The sequence below is a fragment of the Gorilla gorilla genome, chromosome 4, assembly GCF_029281585.2.
Source record: "Gorilla gorilla gorilla isolate KB3781 chromosome 4, NHGRI_mGorGor1-v2.1_pri, whole genome shotgun sequence".
Taxonomy (NCBI): domain Eukaryota; kingdom Metazoa; phylum Chordata; class Mammalia; order Primates; family Hominidae; genus Gorilla; species Gorilla gorilla.
In genome coordinates this window covers 92,795,432-92,821,172 of record NC_073228.2, presented here as the reverse complement: position 1 = coordinate 92,821,172, position 25,741 = coordinate 92,795,432, and the positions used below count along the sequence as shown (strand labels likewise).

General features: G+C 45.3%; 1 protein-coding gene and 1 non-coding gene across 4 annotated transcripts; both read left to right on the top strand.

Annotated features, from left to right (window-relative positions):
- The first annotated feature begins 4,033 nt into the window (after window positions 1-4,033).
- On the top strand, window positions 4,034-25,462 carry LOC101138465 (uncharacterized). 3 transcript variants are annotated; one of them, XR_010133892.1, is made up of 5 exons: window positions 4,034-4,884; window positions 5,169-5,288; window positions 16,819-16,944; window positions 18,825-18,874; window positions 22,315-25,462. XR_010133892.1 is itself a non-coding variant. In XM_055387511.2 (5 exons), exons 1-5 carry the CDS (start codon window positions 4,548-4,550, stop codon window positions 22,375-22,377), a joined length of 306 nt encoding a protein of 101 aa, XP_055243486.1. In that variant the 5' UTR covers window positions 4,034-4,547; the 3' UTR covers window positions 22,378-25,462. The 3 variants fall into 3 exon arrangements, 1 of the variants encoding a protein (XP_055243486.1); XM_055387511.2 differs by having other exon boundaries at window positions 4,034-4,556; window positions 16,881-16,944; XR_010133891.1 differs by lacking the exon at window positions 4,034-4,884 and having other exon boundaries at window positions 4,894-5,288.
- MIR9 (microRNA mir-9) lies at window positions 22,970-23,056 on the top strand. Its single transcript, NR_106214.1, has one exon. It is a non-coding gene; the product is annotated as a microRNA mir-9 (primary transcript).
- Window positions 25,463-25,741: the final 279 nt, after the last annotated feature.

Genomic DNA, 25,741 nt, shown 5'->3' with positions numbered 1-25,741 from the left:
GGGCCTTCACTAGAGAGGGATCCAGCGTGTTAACCACCGTTTGCCCCAACTGTTCAGCCGTAGGCAAAATTAGCCTGCCGCGCCCTCGTTGCGGGTTGGGGCTTCTCCTGGGTTAGTTTAATGATGGCCGATTAATGAAGCCATTGTCCGCCTTCAGGGGAAAGCAGCAGCCGGGGCGGGTTATGGGCCGCGTCCACGTGTTAGGCCACGCCGCAGGCACCTCCAAGGTTCGCATCAATAGCACCCAGGGGGCTGGCGGGAGTGAGAGCTTCCGGCAGCCCCGCGGCAGGTGAGTCCTCCGCTGGTGACGGGGTCGGAGGGGGCACCCCTGGAAGCCCGCCCCAGTCTGGAGAAGAAAGGGGCGTCCAATGCTTCCTGATAAAGCTCTGGGACTTCGAAACTGCGGCTATTTTTCTTTTTATCGAGGTCCCAAATTACTAGGGAGCAACCCTTGGAGCATTCCCTGCAGAATCCAATCCCTACCTGAACCCCCAATGAGGGGCCGCCCCCCATCCCACACTTCGTTCCTTTTCCCCTTCGCCTTCGGCTTGGGCGCTACTGAGCCGGCGTTCCAGGTTGGAGCAGTCGCCAGAACCTGATCTAGCTCCAGGGCGGGCACAGGTGTCAGCTTGAACTGGTATTATGTAATGGATTTGGCAGCCCTGGCTCTTTCCAAACGGAATTAAGAAAGGTGGGGCTTTCCTTTTCTTTTCTTGATCTTTTCTTTTGACTACATCTGGTCAGGTGTACTCAATCCGTGGCAGCAGGTGTTATTGCAGGAAAAGACGAAGCGGAATGGCGGCAGAGGTTAAAGCACTCCCAGGGAGCGGCCCAAGAGAGGCCCGGGGGCCCTGGGAAGAGCCTCAGCGACCCTTCCCTGAGCCACTCACCTGAGGCCGTAGCTGCAGGCGACCTGAATTTCAGGCGCAGGGGACGAGGAGTGAGCAGCCCTGCTCCCTTTGTTTTCTGGCCAAAACCCCTCTGGTAGAAACTGTGGGGCTCCCTTCTGATTACTATTTGCCTTTTATTAGCCTACCTATCACCCCACGAGTGTGGCAGAGTGTGCGTTTGGATCCAAAATCAGGACATTCTAGGTAAAATACCCTTGCAGGCGACAGGGAGCCCCGCCTTCATCTCAGAAGCGTTACCTGCGAGCAGCCTCCGCCAAGCAGGTCTCTAAAAATTAGCCAAACGGAGCCCCCCGAACCCCTTCTAAGCTGCAAGACCACGGGCCTCTCGTCCAGGAGAATTTTAAAAAACAATTTTGGTAAGCTCTGGGAGGGAATTTCATACAGTCAGTCTCCATTTTATTAGATACAAAAGAAAACTGAGAAATGATAACATCTCCCTCTCCAAACTGTCAGTTTACTTGTGAGTACCAAATTACTGCCATGATGGTATTTGATGCTAAGGGCTGGTTTGAAGAGACCTAAGAGACTTTCGTAGAGACCTAAGGAAGTGTTTGAGCCTTAAAAGTGAAACGCTCAATTTTGGGAGTAGGCTTACTTTTAAATGATAAAAGAGAATAGTTTTTAAAGTACCAATTCAAAGACTAAATTTGAGTCTCTGAGTTGAGTTCTAAAAGGAGCACTCATTAAAGGTGGTAAGAAGATTTAAAACAAACATTTGGAGAGTTGTGGCAAAAGAGGCTGGTGTCTACATGGTTATTTACAGGTGATGTGTCATGTATCCAGACTTCTTAATTTGGACTCGTGAATTCAGCCCAAAACTCACACCTACAAAGACTTGAGTAACAACTATACAAATAAAAATGTCTCTTTCTGGAGTAGCTTCCATTTGCAGAGGCTGCTGCCAGGAAAGCTGGTGAATCCTTTACACTGGATATGTACATGGGCCTGAAGTGCCCCAGTACCTGTATGTTAACTGTAGCACAATGCCATGCAATGGCTACCTATAAATGACATTTAAAAAAATATATTGTAAGAGATAAGCGGGGAAAAGACTAACATCTGCCAGGAAATTTTTTAAAACAAAGTTCAAAGTAGCCCCATTGAATATGTCATGGTCAAAACTGTTTGGTGGTGAATTATTTTTGCCTTCCCTGCTGTTGCCAAAGCCATTGATGATCACAGGAGACCTCAGCGAAAGGAATCAGGAAGCAGCACTCTCCCCCACCTTTTTTTCCAAACGCACATGAGTTTCTTCGTGAATTCCATTTGCTGGATCTCGTCTGCCAGCTGAAGATCCTGTACTGATCTGGGTAGGGACCAGCCCCCACACGCAGCCGTCTGTTCCTGAGCAGAACTTGGAGGTGTAACTACATTTTCATGCCAACAGGACAAAATGATTTCGCTCAGAATCAGGTTGTGTTTTCAAGTTACCTCTCCTGTCTAATCACGTGGTGCTTATAAGACTGATAACCTTAAAGCACACTCCTCAGTGCCGGCACCATAGAACCTAGTTGAGCTTTGGGGGCTTTTCTTGAGTACTTATAAAAGATTCCACACCTTCCAGAGGGGCAGGTTGTACGTTGTTGGGACATCAGCGGCTACTTGGTGTCTAATTCAAGCCTTCAGGTGTTTTACTAGTTAACAAGTGTAAATTTCCCAGGTTGTAAATGGTTTAAGAGGGGAAAAAAGAAATGCAAATTATCAAATTGTCTGTTTAAAACATAGTTTTGCAACTGCTAAGTTCTACTTAAACATAAACCCAAATTTCTTTTGTCCTCTTCAATAATAAATTACTTTCTTTTATATAATTGTTCTGTATATCAAAGCTGTACCTTATTGAACCCCTCACTTTCCTCCGTGCAACCCAATCCTGAGGCCTCATTAAAACACTGGCTAATCATTTTAAAGAAAAAAAGGCAAACTCTCAAAAATGATATTCAATATGCAGGGCAGTTTAATTATTTAGTAACTGTTAAACAATGAAAAGTGTTTTCTCTCCACCATGCCATCGTACTATAGCCTGAATGTTGACCTTACACAAATATCCATTTTTCAACGTGTGGCGATCCACCGAGAACGAACTCTTGGCCTCAGAAACTGAGTCTCAAACAGGGCGAATTCATGGGGGTGGGGGTCCCGATGTGTTTAGAGTGTGTGCTCCAGACACTGGGAACACGGGTGCGGGCTGGACGGGGGTCTGCGTGCTCTTTGCTTCCTCTCTTATCACTGTTGTCTGAAAGAATTTTTAAAACACCACCTGGGTTGGTAAAATATGATCCTCATTTAATACAGTGCGTAACCGGCTCGTTCCGCTGAGAGGATTTTTTTTTTCCTACAACTAACATGATTTTCAAGGAGCAACTTCTCTTTGTTCCATTTTCCTTCAAAACTATGCTGGGCACGAACTAACAACATTTTATCATGCTTATTCTGAAATAAGATTTGGCGGGTAAGTGAGTCCTACAACATGCCAAATGTCCAGCAATCTACCGTTCAGAGATTCCTTATGCCACCTTTGTAACTGTGTAGCAACAGTAATCCCTTAATTAAGTATACAAATGTACAGTTCACCAACCCATCTAGTGGTTTCACTGGAGTGGGAGAAGGGAGATGGTTACCGTGACATCATTGTTATTATTTAAACTGCTAGGGGAGAATATAATTGTTAATAAAAGCCTTCTTCTCCACGCCCCTCAAGGTTCCCTCCCCCCTGGCATTTTATGACGTGCCATCCACAATGAATGTAAGTAGAATTATGTCGATCCTGGGAGCCTACTCTCTAAATATAATGTCGCACAGGTCAGCAAGGAAATGGAGAAGAAAATTACTGTATTTAGGGGTAGTTGTTTGAGAAAATATGTATTTACAAGTGTGGGGTATCAGTATTAAAACTTTGTCTCTTTATGAATGTGTGTGTGTGTGTATGTGTGTGTGTGTGTACAGAGGGAGTTCTATAAACGGGTTGTGTGCATCCGTTTTAGAATCCTCGTGTTTGTACATTAAAAGGCTGCCATGTAATCATTCCATGGGGCTGGTTTAGTGCATTTAACGGAGAACTAATGGGTAGTCTATGTTGAAAAGCATGGTCCTATTTTTTAATCCCATCACGTACTGAAGCGGTTTTGTGAGAGTCTGCGGCTTTCACCTTTATCCATCGTGGATGCTCTTGTTCGAGAAATCCATTCCAAACACTTTTAGTTCCTGATCACTGCTAAAATGCTGTCCCTTCTTTCTATGCAACTGTTCTTTATTTTTGGCCTATTTTTGTCAGTCTGAGCAATAATGATAAACAATCCTTGCTGCATTGAAACTCAGTTGAAATGATCCGGTGAACCCCTGCCTTGGTCCTTGCTGCAAACTGTAATCTCAAATACTGAATATGGTCGGACTTGGTCGTGGGATCCAAGCTGCAGGAGACCGAAGCTACTTTTTCGTTACCTTCTTTCTAGCCTAGAGCGCGCGCGCTATGTACACACACACACACACACACACACACACACACACACACCCCTCGGTAAAAGCAAGCTGAGATGAGGTGAGGGGGTGTTCCAATGTGAACAGAGACGCAGGGTTCAGGCTGAGGGAGCCGGGGCAGTGGGGAAACCGACGGCGTGAGCAGTGCCGGGACCAGGGGCTATGACTAAGGTGGGCGCACCGCGTCCAGGGCGAGGACGCGAGGAAGCTGCACGAGCCTCCGGCGCTTGTCTGAGATGCAGAAGTGGATGACCGGGCTCCCGGGCATAAAATCAAAGTTCCGTGGAGCTTGGAGCTCTTAGACAGCCACGCTTGTCCGAGCTGAGAGCCCTCCGTGGTTCGAGCTCGCGCGTGGAGCGGCCTCCAGCGCTCGGTCTGCTCGGGTAGAAGCCCATGAAGGGGGTCCCGCGGCGCTAGCTTTTGTACGGCCCCGCCTTGGCCAGCCGTGAGCTGACGCACCGGCTCCCCTGGGACGCTGGGGGCGTCGCACCGCAGCTGGGTGGGGAGCAATTTATTCCTCGCCGTCCCATCCCAGCCCATCTTTGGTTACTCCACCCTACCCCTCCCATCCCTCCTCCTCCTCCTCCTCTTCCTCCTCCTTCTCTAACAACGCCCGCACTACCTTCTGATTCTCCACCTCCTCTTCATCCTCCATCCCCCTTTTACTTCTCTCTCCCCGTCTCTCCTCCCTCCCGCCTCCTTTCTCCCTCTCCCCCTCCCTCTCTCCTCTGAATAAGCAAGCTTTTGCCTCTAAAAGTCACAAGTAATCCTCGTGTGTGACAGAGAGAGAGAGAGAAACGAGCTGGCGGAGAGGAGCAGAAGGCAGGAGGGGAAATCTGGCACAACGGCTGGGAGAGGAAACTTGATGCTTCTGGGCCACCATTTGCCAGGGCCTCGCTCGAGGTAAGTACACTGGGGTCCCGCGGAGTCCGTACCTGTCAGGGTCCAGCCCCCGCCCATAGCCGAGAGATAGGCACCCTTACCTGGGCTATTCAAATAATGATCAAAATGGAACGGGGATGGGATGCGGGTGAGGGAGTGCTCCAGCCGGAGGGCCCGGGGCCCAGAAGATGATGTGTGCCTGGAAGCTTGGACCCCGGGCTCTTGCCCCTGGGCACCTTGTGCCTCCAGCCAAGGTTCCGAGCGACTGCGTGGGGCTCCAGCTATCCGATTTCCCTTCCTAAGTCGCGCGTTCGACAGCTCCCTCCTTTACACACCCGCGTGCAAATGAGCCGCTGCTCTGTCATGAAGTGAGAATGTGAGCCTCTTTCAAACCCTAGAAAAGGAAAGTTTGGTAAGGCAGGGGCTGCGCAGATCTGCTGTTCTCTGGAACCTAAACTGGGAACCCTAGACTTGCGCAGAAAATTAATAGTTTTCCATTTTTCTTTAAAAAAATTACCTTCAACGAAAAATTGTGTGTATTCAAAAAAATTATTGGATTACCATGTCTGATCAGCTGCTGATGACCTACCAATAAGCGTTTTAAACACACATGCACATTCACGCGTGCGCGCGCGCGCGTACACACACACGCGCGCATACACACACACACATACACACACACACCCCAGGGGCTATGTGCAGTGAGGAAGGCCGTCATAAGTAACTAAGAATTCAGAGGGAGTCGCAAGGGCTTTTAAGTGTGTAAAGGCTGTGTACGTGTCCTCCTTGTTACAGAGAGCAGAGGGAGGGGGCAGAGGGAATGAGCGTCGGCTCGGCGTTTTCGCTGTGCCTGTGTGTTTCGCGTGTTGTCAGCTGGCTCTGGTTTCTAAGGGCTGAGCGCTGCCAGGGGCGGGGGCCAGCATCCACCATCCACCTCGGCACCCTAGTGGTGAAACAGGACTCATTTGTTTGGTGCAGAGCGGTGACGACCTAGAAGAGACTGGAGTGTGGTTAGGTCGGCCCCCTGCCATCCATTACACCTGCGGCAGATGGCTCAAGTGGTAGAATGGTTTTGTTTGCCGAGATCAAGAAAGGAGGAGGGGAAAGCTAGAGCCTCGCCCCACTCAAAAGAAGTACCATAAAGAGCCAAAGAAATGAAAGAAGCCATATTCGTACCATCAAAAGCAAGAATGTTGCTGCCTTCCAGGAGTGAACCTGGACACGTTAGTGACTTTGGCACCTGGCCCGAATTGATAACGGCTGAATTTTAGAACCAACATTTTTCAAATGTATTTTTGATGAAATGCCTACTCCTCCCTACACACACACACACACAACACACACACACCTATCTCCAGGCAGATGCACACAGGTGTCCTTGGAGCTCTACTCCCTGAAGCCAAATGTCAGTGAGATCCTGCGGATTTCCAGATGAAGGAAGCCTCTTCTCTCCCCCCACTTTTTTCAGTCCGCCTGCTAGCTTCCACACACAAGCCCCTCTCGCAAGACAACCACCTGGCTGGAATTTAGCCAGGTGTCAAATGTATCCATCTCATTTTCACGTGCAATAATGTGCCTTTCTGATCAATCTTCACATCCTTGCATCCATTCCTTCCTCCCTGCTACTCAAGAAGCAAGAAAGGAGCACACACATCCTCCCAGGCAGTCCAGAAGAAAGGCAGGCGTGACAAAGAACACAGACACAGTCTAATGACAATTTAGCCTGTCTTCTATTCCTTAACTTTCTTGTTAAATAAGAGGAATGAAAAGAAAAATATATTGAGGGAGACCTAAACAGAAAGCCTTGTAAGCCTTGTCTCCTCCCTTACTTCACACAGTCATCACGATAACACCCATACACAAATTACCTTTATGAATATGCTTATTCACATTTCATGTGAAATAAAAAATTATTTTGCTGGCCTAATTTTCTGTACTGAACAGTAAACATTCCTTCTACTAGAGTTTGATACACTAATGCTTTGGGGGTGACTAGTATGCAGAGAAATTCCACAATTTTTGAAACAGAAATTCTATTTTTCTATCTTCTTTAATGTCAAATCAACATTTTTTAGTTAGTAAAACCAAAGAGTATCAAACAATGAGAGTCCTTTCTAGCTAAGATTTTGGAGTCACAAATAAAGCTACATCCTAAAAAGCCAAAAGGAAAGGAAAAAAAAATCAACCCCTGCATTTATCAAGGTGCTTTCAATACCCAAAGACACCTCTGAACAGGGTTTTGTTGACGGGTGCTTGTTGTGTGCCCAGTGTAATTTTTTAATAAATATTTTCCTGTCCTATGAATGTTTCCATTTTTATAAGGAGAAAGCTGACTTTGAAATGCAGTGGGAAACAGGATTTGCCAAGAAAAAATGCCAGTAGGATAAAGCCCAATTTTATTATTAATAATATAGGTTTATTTGTATATCATACAAACTGCTAAGAGTCTCTTCTTCGATGTGAATTCCTGTATTATCAGGACACAGTCAAATCCACTTGTAAGAAAATTTAAAAAGAAAAAAAATACTTGCAGAACAGAGTTGAAATACAGGTTTCCTGGGCCTTTTAGTGACTTCTTTTTAAGAGGGAGAGAGAGGGGGACCTGACCTAAAACTCCTGGCTTTAGAGAAACTAAAAGCTTCCAATTGTATTTAAATAAAACAGAATTAGCAAACTTTTGTGACTGTAGAGAACGAAGACAAAAATTTAGTCCTAATAAGCTCTCCCACCTTCCAGGCAAAATCTTTTAGACCCTAGTTCTAACCGGTATGTAAAGCTAAGAAAAATAATTTCCAAAATGAACTCTTGAAATTTGAATGGAAAAAAACTGCCTTTAATTCTGAGGTTTGTTAATAAGCAATATTTTACATAGAAATCTTAAGGAATGAAATTAGCTCAGATACCCCAGTGTTTCAAGGAAAGGGAATATGTTTTACTTTTGAGCAGGTTAGTATCAGAATCACGCTCAGCCAGGTTTCTTAGGCCCAAGTGAGCCTCAGAACCTGAAAAGGGGAAACAGAAGGCATCTTGGGGCATAATGGAAGCTGAGGTTCCCCCCTCCTCTACCCGCTGCTGGGACCAACATCACATCTCCTTCCCATATGAAATGGCTATATGCTATTACAGAAAAGACTAGATAAGAGAAAGTGAATCTGGAATACATGAATTGCTTTTTTTGCCATCCCCAACCTTGCTGAGCTTTCATCAGACCTGCCATGCCTTCACCACTTACCTTCCCCAACATAAGCCAACAACCGAAGCCATGTCGCAGAAGATATATATGTACATGTATGCACACATGTGTATGTGTGTGAGTATATATGTACACACACATATGCATATACTTTAAGTATATATTTGCTTTGGTATATATGCTTTAAATATATATATTTATATATGCATATATACCTGTAGTTCTCAAAAATATCACCAGTAGCCCAAATTTGCCTTTATTTCAGGAGTAATTAAGAAGATTGTAATTCTTAAAGAAGAGCTACCAAATTTCACTCCCTGGCGGCAGTCTCAGGGCGCACTAAAGGTGCCCGAAGCTGGCTAGCAGGAGGGCTCGGCCGGTTCGTGTGCCCGGCGCCAACCGCTGCCTGTGAGTCTGTGTCCTTGACTCACTCATTTCCCCGCTTCAGGGAGGATAATGAACTCTTTTCTTTTCCTAATTTGTAAAGATATCTTCTTTAGTCAGTGCTGAACTGGGGAAGGCGGTGAAGAGGCCTGGGTCATGAACCTGAGGAGGTCAAGGCTCCGACCTCTGCTTGGGTCTCTCTCATAAAACCAAGCGACGGTGGGCAACTGCATCTGAGGGTTTCTCCGGTTCCCCAGAAAAAATGGGCATGCGTGTGTGCCTGTATGTTCAGTTCCATCCTACAGTCCTCCCAGGGGTCTCCAGAAAGCGTGGCTTTGTCTTCTCCAGGGCGGACGAGTCCTAGAGCAGTCCGCAGAGCCTTCGGTGAAGTTTCCCGCGGCCTCCCAAGTCCACGGAGCCCGGCACCCTGCCCCAGGGCAGCCCGGACGGCCCGGGCGCGGTACCCATGCGGCCAGTAGGTGTCGCTGTTCCCCTGCCGGCGGGAGCCAGGAGCCCCGCGCGGGCCCCCAGCGCCACTCAGCCTTCTGCTCCCGGCAGGTTCGCAGACCCACCGGAGCTCCCGAGAGAGGGCCGCTCTACCCGCCCCCGCCCCGGGACCGTGCCCGTGCTCACCTGGCCACCACCGTAGCGACACTGCCAGCCTAAGGAAGTACCTTCGGGGAGAGAAAGGAGAGACGGGTCTGTTGGGGCGAAACATGGGCCCCGACGGAAGCGGCTCCAAGCCGGCTTCTCTCGTGGCTCCCAACTCTCCCTCCTTTCTCTTCACGTGCCATGGGCGGCGGTGGGGCACTGAGGGCCTCCTGGTAAAATCCGAAGAGGGGAGATTCAACCGGGGTTCCATATGGGCTTTACGAATAAACAAGAGGTTGAAAATCCCAGCTTCGTAGGAGCTAGCTACAGAAAGAGTGGATTGGTTTCAATATTCTTGCCTCAAAAAAAGAAAAAGAAAAAGAAGAAGAAGAAAAAGAAAAAGAAGAAGAAAAAGAAAAGAAAGAAACCTAGGCCTGGCTACATGCGTGGGCTACATACCACCTTGTACACACATGAACACAGAAGTGCCGGGTAACCGCGATCGCAGTCCCCTCCCCAGGCCCAGGAAGGAGCCAGTATTTGGAATGTGGTTGTCTTTCCCAAAAGCGTTGCTTGCCAAATATTATTTCCTCTTGGAAAACCTAGCAGTTAGCGAATCTTTGGAATCTGCATTGAAATGCTAGATATTGAGAATTCTGCGCCCTTCTCTGGCGTCCTGCGGCTCCCTGCCTTCGGCCTCAGTGTGCCGCGAAAGAGATTATTAATCAGAGGCGTTCTTTTTGTATGTGTTTCAAAAGAAGGGCGTTTGGCTTATGAATACCTAAAGGGACATTTACAATGGGTACATCCTATAGGTGACTGGAGATTTTAGTATGATTCTGATTGTTTTGTACAGGGAAATCACTGCTCTGATTTGAGGATAGGGAGAGGGAGAGTGAGTTGAATGGGCTAAATTCAGAATCAGGTGTTATTCAGAGTTAGTTTGCAAAATGGAACTGGCTATGTGTTTAAATTAACGTCTAAAATCATATCTTCAGTCAAAATGTGACATTTTGCAGTAAAATTTTTAAAAAGATTCACATATTATCTGTAAAATTTAGGTAAAAGGAATAAATTCGTGAAGAAAAACGTAACAATAAAATTTGAAACAGGAAGAAAAAAATTTTTCACTTAAAGTCCAAAATATTTCGGAACACCTCTTGTTGCTGGCCCTGGGCCGCCATCTCACCATTTCAGAGGACATGGTTGGACAACTGCCGAGTCGTTAAGGCAAGCCTTAATTTTTACCCTGAGGTAGCCAACATCATCTTTAAATGTCATATACTTTTCGCTATGTTTCATAAAATGAGCTTCTTTCTGCTAATTCCTATATCTGTTATACAATTCTAAATACTTATTTCTGATTGAGAGGGCAAATTAATGATTCGGTGACGTGGTGGTGAGGGGAGAAACACGTGTCTCATTGGAGGTTGTGAAGTTCAGTGAGGTGGTATTTTTAGCTTGAAAAGTCCAAATTCAGATATTTGGGTATTTCTCCCCCTCCCACCGTTTCCCCACGCGGTCCCCATTGTACTCTCTCTTTAACCCAACCCTTTGGGTTCCCTTTCTCCTTTTTCTCTCCCTTTCTCGCTTCTGTTTTCTCTCTCCCCTTTACAGCGCCTCTCCCTTTTTCTCTCTCTTCTTTCCTCTTCTCTTCTCTCTCCTCTCATTTATTGTCTGATTCTATGTCAAGTTAATAGAAAAGTAGCAAGTGGGAGACCCAGTACCCTCAGCAGACCCTCTCTCCACCGCGCGCAGGGCACTTTGGGGAGTTGTGTGTCGCTGCCAGGTTACCGGCCAGAGTGGTGGCTCTTGGTGCAGGGCATGCTGCTCTCGGAGGAGTTGGGGTCTGCGCGGGGTTGCGGGGCTTATTCAAATACCTCCCGCTGCTGCTGTGATTCGCAGGGACTCGGCCTCCATATGGTAATGCGGGGCGGGGGGTTGGGGGAGGCGCAGAAGGGAGGGGAGGGGAGGATGGGGGTGAGGGCGGGGTGGGAGGGGGCTCCGGCACTGCGCGCTCGGCTGCCGGGCTGGGACAGAGCACCCGGACCCGCGGCGGCAGCGGCAGCGACGCTACCCACCCTCTTCCCCAACACCCACCTAGCCAGCGAGTCACCGAGCCACCGGCCCTCGGGGTAAGCCACAGCGCGCACACGGCAGCGACGGTGACGGTTCACACGCTTCGGGTTACTACCATGCGCCAATAAGGGAGATTAGAAACAGAAAAGGAGATTACAGAGAGATCAGAGATAAGAGGTGTACCTCTCTGTGTTCCTTGTCACATAGCGCGCGCGCGCACATACACACGCATCTGTACACACATGCATGCTCAGACAGCCATACACGCACGCGTTCCTTGCTACTGCCATCTAAATATATGCAGCGACACTCTATGCCCTGCAACGTGGCCGGTGTGTTTGTCCTGATCCTACATAAAGGTAGGCAGGTATGTGCGAGAGTCCAGGCAGGAACAAACAGCCACGCGCAATTTAACTGCAGCCAAACTCAAAGAGACCTTGAGCCTGCCGAATTGTTTCACTCAGCCAGGTGCCCCCCAGAAACCGGCTATTCTGCAATCAGTTGTGGAATCCTGCAATTATTCATAAAATGTGCTGAAAATGTATTTTAGGAAGTGTAATCTTGCTATATATGGCAAGGTAAAGGCGAACCTGAAGGATGAGTGTGTTTCTGCTTTTTAATGTCATACGTGTAGCCATCTGACCACTTTTTATTGGGTGACATATCATATGAGCACTTTGGTGTAGGCTTGGAAAAACTACAGCCAGAGGTAAGGCTGGAAATTCCATAAGAGTTAAGGGTGCTGAAAATGGATGCTGGATAGTCCAGCATGAAAGATGGCATACCGCTTTAGGTTTGAAATAGGGGGAAATACATGTGAATATTTATACATGAAGGCCATTGGGGAGGGCTGAGTCTTGGCCTGAGTATCTGTGCAGGTAAGTCATTCATAAGAAAACTAATTACCTGTGCATGTACTTGGACTTGTTTAATTGAATAAGCTGCATGTGTGCATACTTGCTGTTCTTTGAGGGTTTGCAATTATAGATTGAGTCTTTTTTAAATGATAGCTTGGGGGAATTAAAAGGTGGAAAAAAGCCATCGTGCTGCATAGCTATATTGCCAAGAAAGAGAATCCGATCCTATAAACAAGATTACCATTGCTTGAAATCTAACTCAAGGCCTGTATATTTTAAGCCACATCAACTGGTTTAATATAGCCAATTGTTTTATTTGTGTATTTGCTTTCATTTCAAAGTCAGGAATCAAGGATGCTTTTCAGTCAAGATAATGTGCCTTGTTTCCAGCCATATTAAGATAAAAATGAAACTCAGTAAATTTTGAATGCAGCCAATAAGGTACAACATACAACATGGTTGAAAATGTCTTCCTTGCAGAAGGCTGTCCATTGCTGTGTCTACCCATTTAAAAATATATATAGTTTTTTCAATAAGAAATGCTAGAAAGCAATAGGGCGGGGAATGCCGCACCTCTCAGGCAATCAGCACAAAAATTCTTTAGAAATCTTTGGAATCACTTCACTTATACATACATTATCTCGAAAGCACTGGCCCCGAACTGTGTTTCTGCTAATATGAAGTTAATTAGACAACCAAACTTTGAGCCTTGAGCGATGGGCACTACAGCCCATCAAGGTATGTCAAGAAAGAAAAAAAAAATGTGTCTTTTCCTTTATGACCAAACCAGGAGGTTATACAGCTGGCATTGCATACATGACAGATGTGCATATTTGTAACCTTAAATAAACAGAAGCAGGGAGGTAACTGTGTATATTATCTAGCAAGAGACAGCAGCAGACACTCGCCAAAAAAGACAGAAAGGGACAAGAGAGACACATAGACATAATAAAATAACAACAATAAAAAACCTCCAAAAAAAAAAAAGAGGGAAAGGGAACCAATAAAATGACAAAATCTGAAATTCTCGCAAATTAAAAAATGCAAATATACCTTTACATATGCATCAGTATTAAAAATAATACACGCTGGAACCAACAGGAGCGAGAGCAAGAAGAGGAGGAGGAGGTGGAGGAGAAGGAGGAGGAGGAGGAGAGGTGGAAGAGGAGGAGGAGGAGGAGGAGGAGGAGGAGGAGGAGGAGGAGGAGGAGGAGGAGGAGGAGGAGGAAAGAATGGAGGCGCCGCGGAGCCCTGATTATGCATGGGCTGGAGCTGCCTCCTCTAACCTGTTCTTCTCCGAGCCGGGCAGCCGGCGGTCCTCAGCCGCCCACAGAACAGGAGCCGAAACAACCGTTCTCGAAGGCTACAGCGTTTATTTTTCTCTTTTGGGGGGTTTTGGCGGTTGTTTCAGGGGCTCGCCAACTGGCCCCTTTAATTAAAAGCTTCAATAAAAGGCGATCGCGCCAGGAATGCACCCGCTCCTCTTCGCGCAGGATTTGCATATTTTTTTAATGCCCTAATTTCCTTGATGTATGTAAATGTAGCCGGACGTAGAGGGAGACAGGGAGCTGACGTCAATGGACGTGACCTCGCAGCTAAACCTTGAACGTGAAGCCGGGATGGGGGAAAACACGGAGCGGCAGCCGGCGGAGCCCGAGAGCGCGGGCGGCGGCGGCAGTAGCCGAGCCCAGGCCGGAGGTGCCAAGGGACCAGTGCCGGCCCCGGGGGAGGACAAGCCGCCGCCTTCTTTCTGCACCGCGCGGCTCTCAGACTCGCCAGCCTTCCGGCCGCACACGCAGACTCTTGCCCTGAGCTTCCAGCCCCACCACACACACATTCTTTTGCTTCCCTCAGAAAAAAAGCAACACTCCCCAAAATAACAAACCAAAATCAACAGATGAAACAGATGTTTTAGACCAATGCTCGGGTAGCTTATCAGAAAGAAGACTCTGACCACGGAACATATATATTTTTTGGCTTCTCTCCACAAGAAGAGGAGCAGGAGACCACAGACAACAGCAAATCACTCCTAAAACACGATAACTACAAGTGCTCCCTGTAGGGAGAGGTAAATCGCCCAGCCGACTGGTGAAGTCTTCTGGTTTCGGTACCTATTTACCTGTGAACTCATTATGCGCGTCGGCTTCATTAACAGCAGGATCATGAGCGCGCGTTTTAATGTGATGGGAGTGCTGTGTTTTGTGTGTGTGTGTGTATGTATGTGTGTTGGGAGGTGCTTGCGCTAGTGAGCACCGAGGCAGGCGCTCTGAGCAGAGAGAGATCAGTCCTTCCATGGCCACGTCTGGGACTCATTTGCGGAGCCATCTAGGCCAGGGCTCCTAGATTGGGGTTCGAGTTCACCCCATGTAAAAAGAGAGGCCAGCAAAGGCTTCCCCTGAACAGCCAGGTCCTTCCCATCGGATTGTTTGAGGAAGGAGGCTTGAAGTGTGAGCCATTCTGTAGCCGCCGCCTTGCCGGATTTGGCCTGGTGTTTTGCACTTGAAACTCAGCGGCCTCAGCGCGGAGGTAGTGCCTCTCCGAGACGCGGCCGAGGCCTTCTCATTCCCCTCCTTCCGCCCGCGGCAGCCCTGCGCGTCGGCGTGTGCGTGCCCGCGCACTGGACCGCTGGCACCTCCCTGTGCACATCCGCCCCCTCCTCTGCTCGCCACCTTCTCTGGGGCAGCTAAGAAATGGTCCTCGGCCTCTTCTGGGCCGGAGGGCAGAGCTACGAGCAGGCAAGAAAGGGGCGCCGGTGGCTGTGGTGGCGACTTCTCCGGTGTGCCCTCGGCCGCCAAGTGTGCCGTTTCATCGTTCCACCTCGCAGCCCCAGCTTTGTTTTCCTGACATGCTCGTGGCCATTGGGCCCCACGCCTGCGAGGGGAGTGTGTGCGTGTGCGCGGGGGTCGGGCGCGCGCGGCGGGTGGGGGCTCTCCCGCCAAGGACACGCATGGCTGTCTGTCCTCCGGCTGCACTTGGCGGGAAAGCTAGGGGCCGCCGGCGGGGCTGAGCGCCAGCGGCTCTCATTACCGCCTCCCGGCTCCCCCCGGGCTGCATTTACATACGGGCCACTCGTCTGAATTTTTACGGCACTCTTCCCCCTCCCGTACCCGGTCGCACGCGCGCAGGCTCGGAACTACCACCCCGGGACGCAGACACCCGCGCCCAGGATGCGGCCAGCCCCAGGCGCGCAAACAGGCCCACAGGGGCCGACGGCACTCGGCGGGACGGATTTCTGCACCGCCTCCCCGCACCCCCGCGCCCACACCCCTGACAGCCTCTCCGCTTGTGTTGCAGGAAGCCCACCTTGCCCTCGAAGCCCCCACCCTTCTCTGTCTGCATACTTCCACCCCCACCCTCCCACATCTCTCCGTCTCTCTTTCCGTGGAAGACAGACGCGCGCGCGCGCGCGCGCACACACACACACACACACACACACCCGCTTTTTCTTCCTCCTCAAATAGATAAACCCTATGGCGCGTCCCTGGTACATTTAGAATAGCTCTAGAGTTTAGAGAATAAAATTCTTTAGAATGCATTGCTTGTCTTTAGCCAAACACATTTAACAACCACGACACAAACGGGGAGGAGTGAAGAAGGGGGACTTGAACCAAAAGACCTTTAAAAAAAAAAAGTCTGCGAGTCAAAAGGTCATTCTCCAAGTTTGTAAATAAAATTGCAAAGGGAGTCCTTAAGAAAGGAGAGGAAAGAAGGGAAAGAAGGTTAGGAAGACTCACAAGTTACATAAAACAGTGCATTGGAAAAACGACAGGGAGATTCTGTAATAAAAAAAAAAGAAGAATCTTAAACCAAGAGAGGAAAAAAACTGGAGGAAAAAAGAAAAAGAGAAGAAAAGGATTTAAAAAAAAAGAAAAAAGCAAAAGAAGTTTCCAAAGAAATGTGTGCTTTGCATCCTACAATAGGAAAATGTAGCCGTTGCCTTCCTTCAGACGAGACATTTCTAATTTGTTCCGTCTGTCAGGAGGGGACTATGAGAGGTTTGGGTGCAAATTCATTATCTCTGGCAACGCAGAACGTAGTGTGGGGACTGAAAAAGACCGTGGCAATGGATGAACAATAGGGCTTCAGTTCATCAGTAACAAAAGCAGTGGGGAAATTGGTTGAGTTTCAGAGCACGTCCTCCTCGGCAGAGGGGGCTGGACTAGACCTTGGACAGCCCCCCCAAAAACTTGCCAAGCCTCGCACACACCACTTCACTCTCCACTCCGAGGCTCAGGGAGCAAGTGCCTGGCATGGGGGGTAAAAGTTGGCTTTTTTTTTACTCCTTGGTCTTTTGCGCCCTTCTCCCTCTCCCCAGAAGGGAAGACCCATTTAAACTATTTTAGACGCAATCAACCAAGAATCACCATGTGGAATTGAGCGGCAGTTTTAAATGTGTTGAGCAGAGGAGAGGAATGATGAGAAAAACATTTTTTTTTTTTTTTTGGAGACGCCGAAAGAAGCCTGTTTGTGTGCTGCGGCCGTGCTGTGACTCTGGATCTTGTCTTTCAGCCGGCGCCTCGGTTCCTGCCCAGCTGGATTTGGGGGGCAGCATTGCCTGGCGCAGGGAGATCAAGTGAGTATCGTGGCGGCCCTCAGGCTGCAGCTCGCCCGCGGCACCAGGCCGGCAGTGCCCGCCGCGGCCCCGCGCCCGCACTCCTCACCTCGCCCGCTAGCCGGTGCCCGCAGAGTCCCGCTGCGGGCCGCTCCGAGGGCCAGTCCGGGGCTTTGCTTCAGCTAATTGATTGTGTGCCTTGGATGTTAAACCTGTTGATCTCGTGAGTTTTCTTAGCCAGTACTGTTAATTATCCAGCGGCTTGACCCCCAATCGCAGAGAGATGCCAGGAAATCCTCGCGTTGGAAAAGGGAATTTTTGTATGTAATTTTGTGGTGGTGGTGGTGGTGTGTGTGTGTGGGGGGGCTTTTCCCTTTTAAACCTAGAGCAAAATGCACTTGTATTTTGCACTTCTGTATTCGAATTCGCATTTTGAATAATTCGCCTCCCTTTAACCGCCCCAAAGTTGCAATTACCTGGCAAGGAAGCGAGGGTCTGATTAGATTTTGGTGGAAAACTTAGTACAGTAGCTAAGTAGATCTGGTGGCTTTCCACTTCCCTTTTCTCTTTGCCTTTTGAATTTTGGGAGGTGAGAGGCCGCTTTACAGGGTTATCCCAAGTTCGGATTCATCAAGATGCAACCATCATGGTTAGTTATTGGTACTTGGAGCGGTTCAGCTTAAGACGCTTCTGGTATCCAAACGGAGCTAGGTCTTTGCGGTTTGCTTAGAGTCTAGACCCGGCTGAGGAAGGCAAGAACTCCTTTCTGTGGCCTGGAATTATCTGCAGGAACCCAGGGTGATGGGAACTCGGGCAATGTATTTGCATTAGTGTCTGCGGCGTTTTATCTTGCAAATGTACCCGCGGTGCTTGAATGGGGGACTGTCTTGAGGGGTCAAGAGAGCAGTGGAATTGATCAGAAGTTAGACCGGAGGCTCTCTCAAGTCACGGCCACGGCCGGGGGTCCCTTTGGAGCTGTGGCTGCCTTGGGCCCAGCACCACAGAGTCGGGTTCCGTTTCCTCCCTTTCTTGGTGTCCACCTCTGTCTACCACCCTCCTTTCTCCACCTTGGCACCGGTAATTAGGGCGCTGTCTCAGGAAGCGAGCTCCCACAGTCAGCATAATTAAACCAGGGCAATACTTTCATTTTGCAAAACCAATAGCCCCACCCCTCCAGTCCAAAATAACAATAAGCATAAAAAAATCATAAAAGAAAAACAACCTATTTTGGGGAGTATTGAATTCCTGAATGTTGGATCGAGAGGGAATGGGGGAAGGGAATTTTTCAAAAATCCACCACTTTACAGCAATCAGGTTTTACATTATTCATTGATTTACTTGAGGAAAGAGCCAATCAGGAGCCATAGATATGAATGCACATCTCACGGTGCTGTGGCCTTACAGTAAACTATTTGCATCTTTCTAATGGAGTAGATATTTATCCAGGGATTGCCATTGTTCGAAAGGCCTGGAAATTCAGTTCCTTAAACATTTAGAAAATAAGACTTTGTTCCAGACTTAAAATCCTTACATGGAAAGACTCTCCTCTTTTGTATGGCAGGTTACAAGGTTCAAGTCCCTAATGTTTTTTTAAGAGTCCCTCTTCCTTCCAAGCTAAAAATAAAAGAAAAGAAGAAAGAAAAATTAATTTCTCAAATCCCTCCAGATTCTGCATATTTTGCATTCACATTATCATGCATGTCTCCATTTGAATGCAAATTAGCATATTTAACCCTGTGGGTGCTGAGACCTAGGATACATTGTACTGGGGTTTTATGGAATCTCTGGCATTTTAAGGAATCATGGTAATAGCAATATTTTAAATGAAGCAATATCTGTATGACTTTATATGTATACATATATATAAACTGTGATCATTTGTTTTCTTGACTGTTTTTCAGATGAGACTGCAAAGAAGCATAAAATGAATAGACAATCCAACCAACCAAAGGTAATTTTAAAATTTACATTTGATAAAATCCAAGTGATGTACAAAATAGAGTATTATTTACCAAGCGGTAGGCATGCAGTGGGTTGCATATCTCCTAATTCATGCTCTAAGTTTCTATATGTGCAGCCTTCTCCCCTACAGGGAGCCTTTGTATATTATATATCAAGCATAATACAAATATAACCTGTAACTGCCTATAAAAAAGAAATTCAAGATACAGAGTAAATAATAGAATACTTTTGTTAGAAAGTAAGCCAGTCAGGTACCTTGCCTGAACTATACAAATCACTGTAAATTAAATGGCTTTTATGTAGAAAATGGTAGTCTTGACTGTACTAGTGCACTGTGGTTTACATGCATTTGAATCATACAAATCAAATATTAAAAGGGGATTTCAGTGATAGGCCAGTTCTTCATGTGCTTTGCAGTAATCTGAATAGGATTCAGAGGTGTTCTAAATATGGTGACAAACCTAAGGTATTTGAATTTATGAAATAGCATAATTCTGATCCAAATAATGTGGAAAACGTAACTTTTCACTTTTAACTGAAATAGGGATTGTTTACTCCCAGGTAAACCAGAATGTTTCAATTCATGTTTCAGCCATCTGGAGATCTATAAAAAGATTAGAAAACAAGCATGACAATCACGTCCTAATCTACTGGCCATTAATGGGAATTTATTAGTGAATGAGCAGGCAAACCATTTAAATTCAGTATATCCTTCAGTATGCAGATTTCAAAACTGGTATTCTGCTCAGCTTAATAGCTATTTGAAAGCAAAAATATCTGATATAACATGTAGGTGTTAATAGTTGCTCTTAATATGTGACAGACATTGCTAGGAATCTTTAGGGCTACACAATTGTTTCAACTTGTCTCACATCCTATATAATAATACAGTCTTTGAAATATGTATAAACCATCATATAAACCATGGCAATATTCAAAATAATCAGATGCTCTGTGTTAAGCCTTACTGTGTAGTTTTTATTTCTGCATATCCTGAGAGATGGTGGAGAGTAAAATATTTAGTTGGCTATCTGGCTAATGAACAGACTGCTCATAATCCTAATGTTGGTTCCTTTCACTTATTGGGACTCCCATGATGAGTCTGTGTTATATATGCCAGACATGGGGACCAGGCCCAGAGTCCAGTTGATATGACTATGTGGCATTGCCCTAGAAGATGCTGTTTTAAGACAGTATCTTCTATAGCTTTTAATTGTAAAAGCATCTCAAATGTTCAGTGTCTTGGCTTTCATGATGGATACTTTGGTTCTAAAAATGCATTTAGTTGCTAAGTGTGGAAATATAGCCATGTTACTTTGCAAATTCACACAGATATGGGGGTGATAAACATGCACAGACAAATGCATGACATCTTTTTGCTTCCACCAGCCCCCACCCAAGTATATATAAAGCAAAAAGATATTCTAAAAATACCTGTCATCTGACCACATGCTTGCTTTATGTAATACATGCCAAATCACTAATGATTCTGCATCTGTGTCTTGGAAAGCAAGGCCACAATACTCTCACTCTTCCAAGGCGGCAAAGCTCATTAGTGTTTTATGTAATGTCTAAGGTGGAATGTGCCTCAGTGATGTGTTACATTTTTATTTAGTAGTGTATGTTGTGACCAGCTAGTTCGAGAAGGAACAGTAACTTCATGGAGGTGTGTTTCTCTGAGTTAGTTTTTGGTTTGCTTGTGCATTTTATGTATAACCCAATGCAGCCATTTCTGATTGTACCTCTTTTACCATAATTTGGTAAGAAAAATAGATGAACAATTTCAACAGCTTAGTCTTTTCTAAATAATCAGTACTGGAACGTTCACCAAAAAAGTAAATAAATAAAAAATCTAGGGAAAAGTTGGCATCTATGTTACTAAATCATATCTTTAATTGGTGTAATATTGTAGTTTAAACTCTTGATTATAAGCTTTTCCTAAGTATTCTGATTTTCTTGCTAGTCTTTTTTATAGGGTTTACATATATGTGCTCTGTATATAATTCAGTAAGCATGTTCACATTCATGTCATAAATGAATAAGTCACTGAATTAATGAAAGAGTGTATGTTAATTCCAAAAGTGTTTTAGTTGTTGGGGAAAATAATCTATAGAATTGAGAGTATTGTGATAAACTAGTCATGTGTGCAATGAATATTAAGATTACTCTAATAGCATATATTTTAAAGAATAGCAATATGACCAAACATAACTGGAAATTTTGAAAAGCAGTTCATAAGGTTCACCCTTGGTAAATATGAATTTAATGTAGACTATCTTAGATGTTCTGTTGAGGGACATTTGAATATTACAACTACACGTATTATAGATGAGTTAGACATAGATTACTCATTACTAAGGAGAGAGAAGAAAAGGACTCTTTGAAGTGATCATATTCACACTTTGAAAAGTTCTAAGAAAAGGAATGAGGCTAATTAATTAATAAGACAACATTCCCCTCTAGATAGAAGAAAGGTAGGGGTGGAGAAGGGGAAGGTAGGGCAGAGTTATGCTCTTAACATCCAGGTGTTTTATATGTGTTCTTCACGAGGTAACAACGTTTTTTTTCATAGTTTCAGAAGCAAGACTATTACATTATCCTTTTGTATGAAAATTGATGTTTAAAACAATAGACAAAGGCTCAGGATTTTCATTACAGCAGAGTTGTGTACAGCATTAGAAACTATTGCTGCAAGGTTTACCTGTGCTGCATTCTAACGCACACACCCTACATATGCAGTCATTTTTTAAAAACCACGATGAAGTCCGCTTGCTTAGAGCATTCAGTTTGAACTTAACAGAACAAAATACGCTGCCCTATCGCCATGGTACATAGATACAAAACATGACTGAGCTGTGAAGCCATTAAAAAAACACCACCAGAGCAAATTGTCAATGTAATCACACATCGACTCACTGCGTAATACAGATCTGATTCCCAGCCCCAGAAAACGAGGCCCTGCTTTAAGCAATAGCAAAGTGCCTTCCATCTGTCTGCCTATGCAATCTGCCAGAAGAAAAATGCAGGCAAAGACGTTCCCCAGATCTGAAATGCTTTTATCTGTCCTTAGAGAGAGATTTCTTCCAGTCTTTGGATACTAGAACGATCTACACTAGCACGGAGGAGGTAAAAGGCCGCGGGTTGCTTTTCCAGGAGCAGTCGGTAGTGCTAGCGGAAGAGATGTTGATTGAGAAAATAGGGATTGTTGCAATGCTGCCGCTACTGCTGCTGTCGCTGCCGCTGCTCGGGCAGCAGGCGTGGGGCAGTTGGCTGATCACTGATGCATATCAATAACCATGTACTTGAGATTTCTCATGACATCATCATTACCTTGGTCTCCCGCGGTCTCGAACCTTTGACCTTGCCGGGCTGGTCCACAATTTGGCAGTGAAAGCCCCTCCAATGATGGCCCTTTTCTCCTTCTTTCAGACCGGGGGCAGCAGCAGGCCAGCAAGACGGCATCTTCTCCTTCCCAGCCTAGAAGCCCTGTGAAATCGAGGATCTTCCCCCTAAAACACATACACACAAGATATGTGCAATCAAGCTGCCACCGCTTGGTAAAAAGCTCATGGTGCCTAACCAAAAAGGATCAGGAACAGATCCTTGAATCAGCTGTCACTTCTATAGAATGGGATTTTTTTTTCCTTCCTCCTTAACCTGCGCTGGAAATTGCCGTTGGCTTTATACATCTCTATAGAGAGAGGCTAAAGAGTCTTGCGTGAGAAAGAAGCAATTTACAATGCAAATAGAGGCCTGTGAAGGGACGGATGCTGCTGCTCACTCGTAACAGCTTGCTGCACCTTAATAGCTGGTTTTATTTTCTGATATTGATAGATGAATTGTTGGCTAACGCTGCCGGAGATTACTTGCTGAAAGGAAAAAAAAAAAAGTTCGGAATAAACTCTGAAGGCAACAGATCTCGTTTGGATGTTTTAGCCGCGCACACACACAAACAGAAACCAGGTCATATTTACATAAAAGGAGGAATCTTAAGCGCGGCAAGTATCCTGGACGACCACTCTTCGGTACTGCCAGAAAGGATCAGGACCTGGAGTCTGGCAAGAGGAAGACAGAGGCCTGTGTGGGAAGCGAGTTGTTATCTTTGGTTATCTAGCTGTATGAGTGTATTGGTCTTCATAAAGCTAGATAACCGAAAGTAAAAACTCCTTCAAGATCGCCGGGGAGCGTGTGAGAATGAAAGACTACAGCCGAGAGACAGTAAAAACCAGAAAGGTCAGGAATACTTATTGAATCTAACTTTGTTTTTGTTTTGTTTTTTTCCTTATGATTAAAGGTGGGATGAGAGAAAATTAAATGACACACATATGCTAAAATATCAAGGTGCCAGATATGTCTTGAGAGGGGTTGTTGCAGCTGCAAAGGAGAAGTGTATAGTGATAATGAGTAAAGATGCATGTGCAGTTTGTTCTATTTTAAGGCAAAAGTTATATCAGGGAATTTTTTCTTAGAAAGGGGTTGCAGAGATATCTGGTACCTAGTTTAAAAATGATTCCATAATATGTAGACTTGGGCAGTTCCTTTGTGAGGCCCCTCCCTCTCAAAATTTGAAGATTGTGCTTGGAAATTACTTTACATGTATTTGGGCTGTATGTCTATTTGTACGAAATTAGACTTTCAGAAAAGTTTATACTGGAATGTTAATAATTTGTATCTACTGAGGACTTAGAGCTAGCAGGCAAAATGAAAAAAACAAAAAAAAGCAAGGGCTGATTTTTATTCTTCTATTCAAAATACAAGGACAGATGCTTCTCTGTTCCAAGAGGGTTTCCTTGAGGAAGCTACTGAAGCAGAAAGACATGATGGAGACGAGATCGCCTCCCCTCTTGTCAAAGTGTTAAAAAAATGTTCTGTCTTACTCTGCGCCTAGCATTGGAAATGAAAGTGACATTTACGCCACAACCCACGTGTGCGCCTCCTCTCTTTTTGTTTAAGGATGATCAGGTCTATCCAGGAAACAGCTCTGGCATCCCAAACTGAAATAATTAGGACGTATATAGACCTGACAAAAATGGAAAGGGGGTGGGGAATCTGAGGGTCTGTCTTGCCTAATTGATTCCGCTAAACGGAATGCAGGAGATGTGAACGGCAGGACGCTCCGATTCCCACGCTCGGGGGCAAGTGATAAAGCGGGGCCGGGCAGCCTATGACAGACAGCCCTGTTGGGGGGTGGGGGTATGAAAAAAACATCAAGTGCACACACCATACTCATCTCCATCGCTTAAGAAAGTAAAGGCATTTCCCACCCACAGCCATCTGCATCTTCCCAAATGGCAGCACCAACTGGTCTGTAGCTGCTACATAGTCTGCTTCTGTTAATTTTTTAACCACTGTTTAATCTGGCCATAATTAAGTTTGGCTTTCTTCGTTGTTTGAGATTTTCAGAATTCAAGGCAAGCTAGTAGAAAGTAATTCCAAGAAAGTCCCATGACTGCCTGCCCCTAATGTCAAAATCTCAGTCCATGAGATTATGGCCTTGTGACCACATTTTTGCTTTTGTTTTGGGTGGGCAAATGTGTATAGAGATAAAATACATATCTCTATATAACAGTCGTTATTATAATTTCATGAGGCTTTTTACCTCTTAACATGATACATCTAGGAACTTGGTCTAATTGTGCTAGTAGATATACACTAGAAGTAAAACTATAAAGTCATTAGCCTGTAGAAAGTTGATTATGATAACAATATGATAAAAAGTTTGTTTTGGAATAGTCTCAGCTAGATGGGTCTAAATAGCCATTTTAATGTAATCTAAAAATAACACTATGCCTAGCAGAAACTTTGGAGCTTTGGAGGTCCCCATTGTCGCCTTTTCATAAAAGTCCTTAAGTCTTCCATATGTCACCAAGCAAACATTTGTATAGGCATTTACACAGAAATATAACCATTGCAATTAGAAAATATCCAAAATAGCCTGTTATCTTCCACGTGGCCTAGATTATTGACAATCCCAAATATACAATTTTTCTTTAAAAGTAGTACAATTTCCTTTGCAGCTTCAATTCCTTATATGACTTCAGACTGGAGAAGCCTGTTAAACCACTGTTAGTTTCAGTTAGAAAGTCTGAGAGACTTTATACATAAATTCTCAATTTGGCTGCTGTACACGTGCCAGAGTTTTACTACGGTAGTGACCGTTGAGAAGACCCTTGTTTATTTACATTTGAAGCACTGTTTGTGCAAACAACCTTTCATTGTTAAGTGCCTGTATTCCTTTCATTTACTTCATGTCCAGGGGTGCTATTTACCTAGAACCATTGTCTACTACAATTAACATTTACATTACAAAGTGTGTGGTTTTCTTTTTCAAGGAGGTTCAATTAAGGCAATAAGATGTTTGCTGGAGAAACCTATTGTTTACTGAAAGCACTCAATGGAGTCAAATTACTGAAGCTTTTGCCTACATCTTGGTCTTTTATGTAAATATGTTAAATATAACATCTAAGGAAAATAAACAATATTATAATTATGTGTTTGCCATTGTCATATCAAACTTGCTTTGTATCATACTAATGTTACATAACTTATCGATCAATAAAAATACATTTCAATGTTATTATTTTCATTTTATTTTTTGCTGTTCCACTGCTCTTGGTGCAACATGTCCCAATTTTTCTTTTTTCTATTACACATCAAACTTCTGACATTTTGTTTTATTTGTGTGTGTTGAAGAGAGGTACTGTATCTGAGCATGGGTTTGAAGGGTGTTGGAAATAATCTGTACATTGACCTTATAATAAGGTGATATTTCTTTGAAACCCGTAATATTCCAAAGGCATGTACATTTAAGTCAAAAGAAGTGTAAATATCAGTTAAGTAGTTCTTTGAAACCTAG

Coding starts and splice junctions, on each gene's coding strand:
- LOC101138465 (XM_055387511.2), top strand. Junction 5,289..16,880: donor TTGCCAGGGCCTCGCTCGAG/GTAAGTACACTG, acceptor CTTGTCTTTCAG/CCGGCGCCTCGGTTCCTGCC. Junction 18,875..22,314: donor GACAATCCAACCAACCAAAG/GTAATTTTAAAA, acceptor TCCTTCTTTCAG/ACCGGGGGCAGCAGCAGGCC.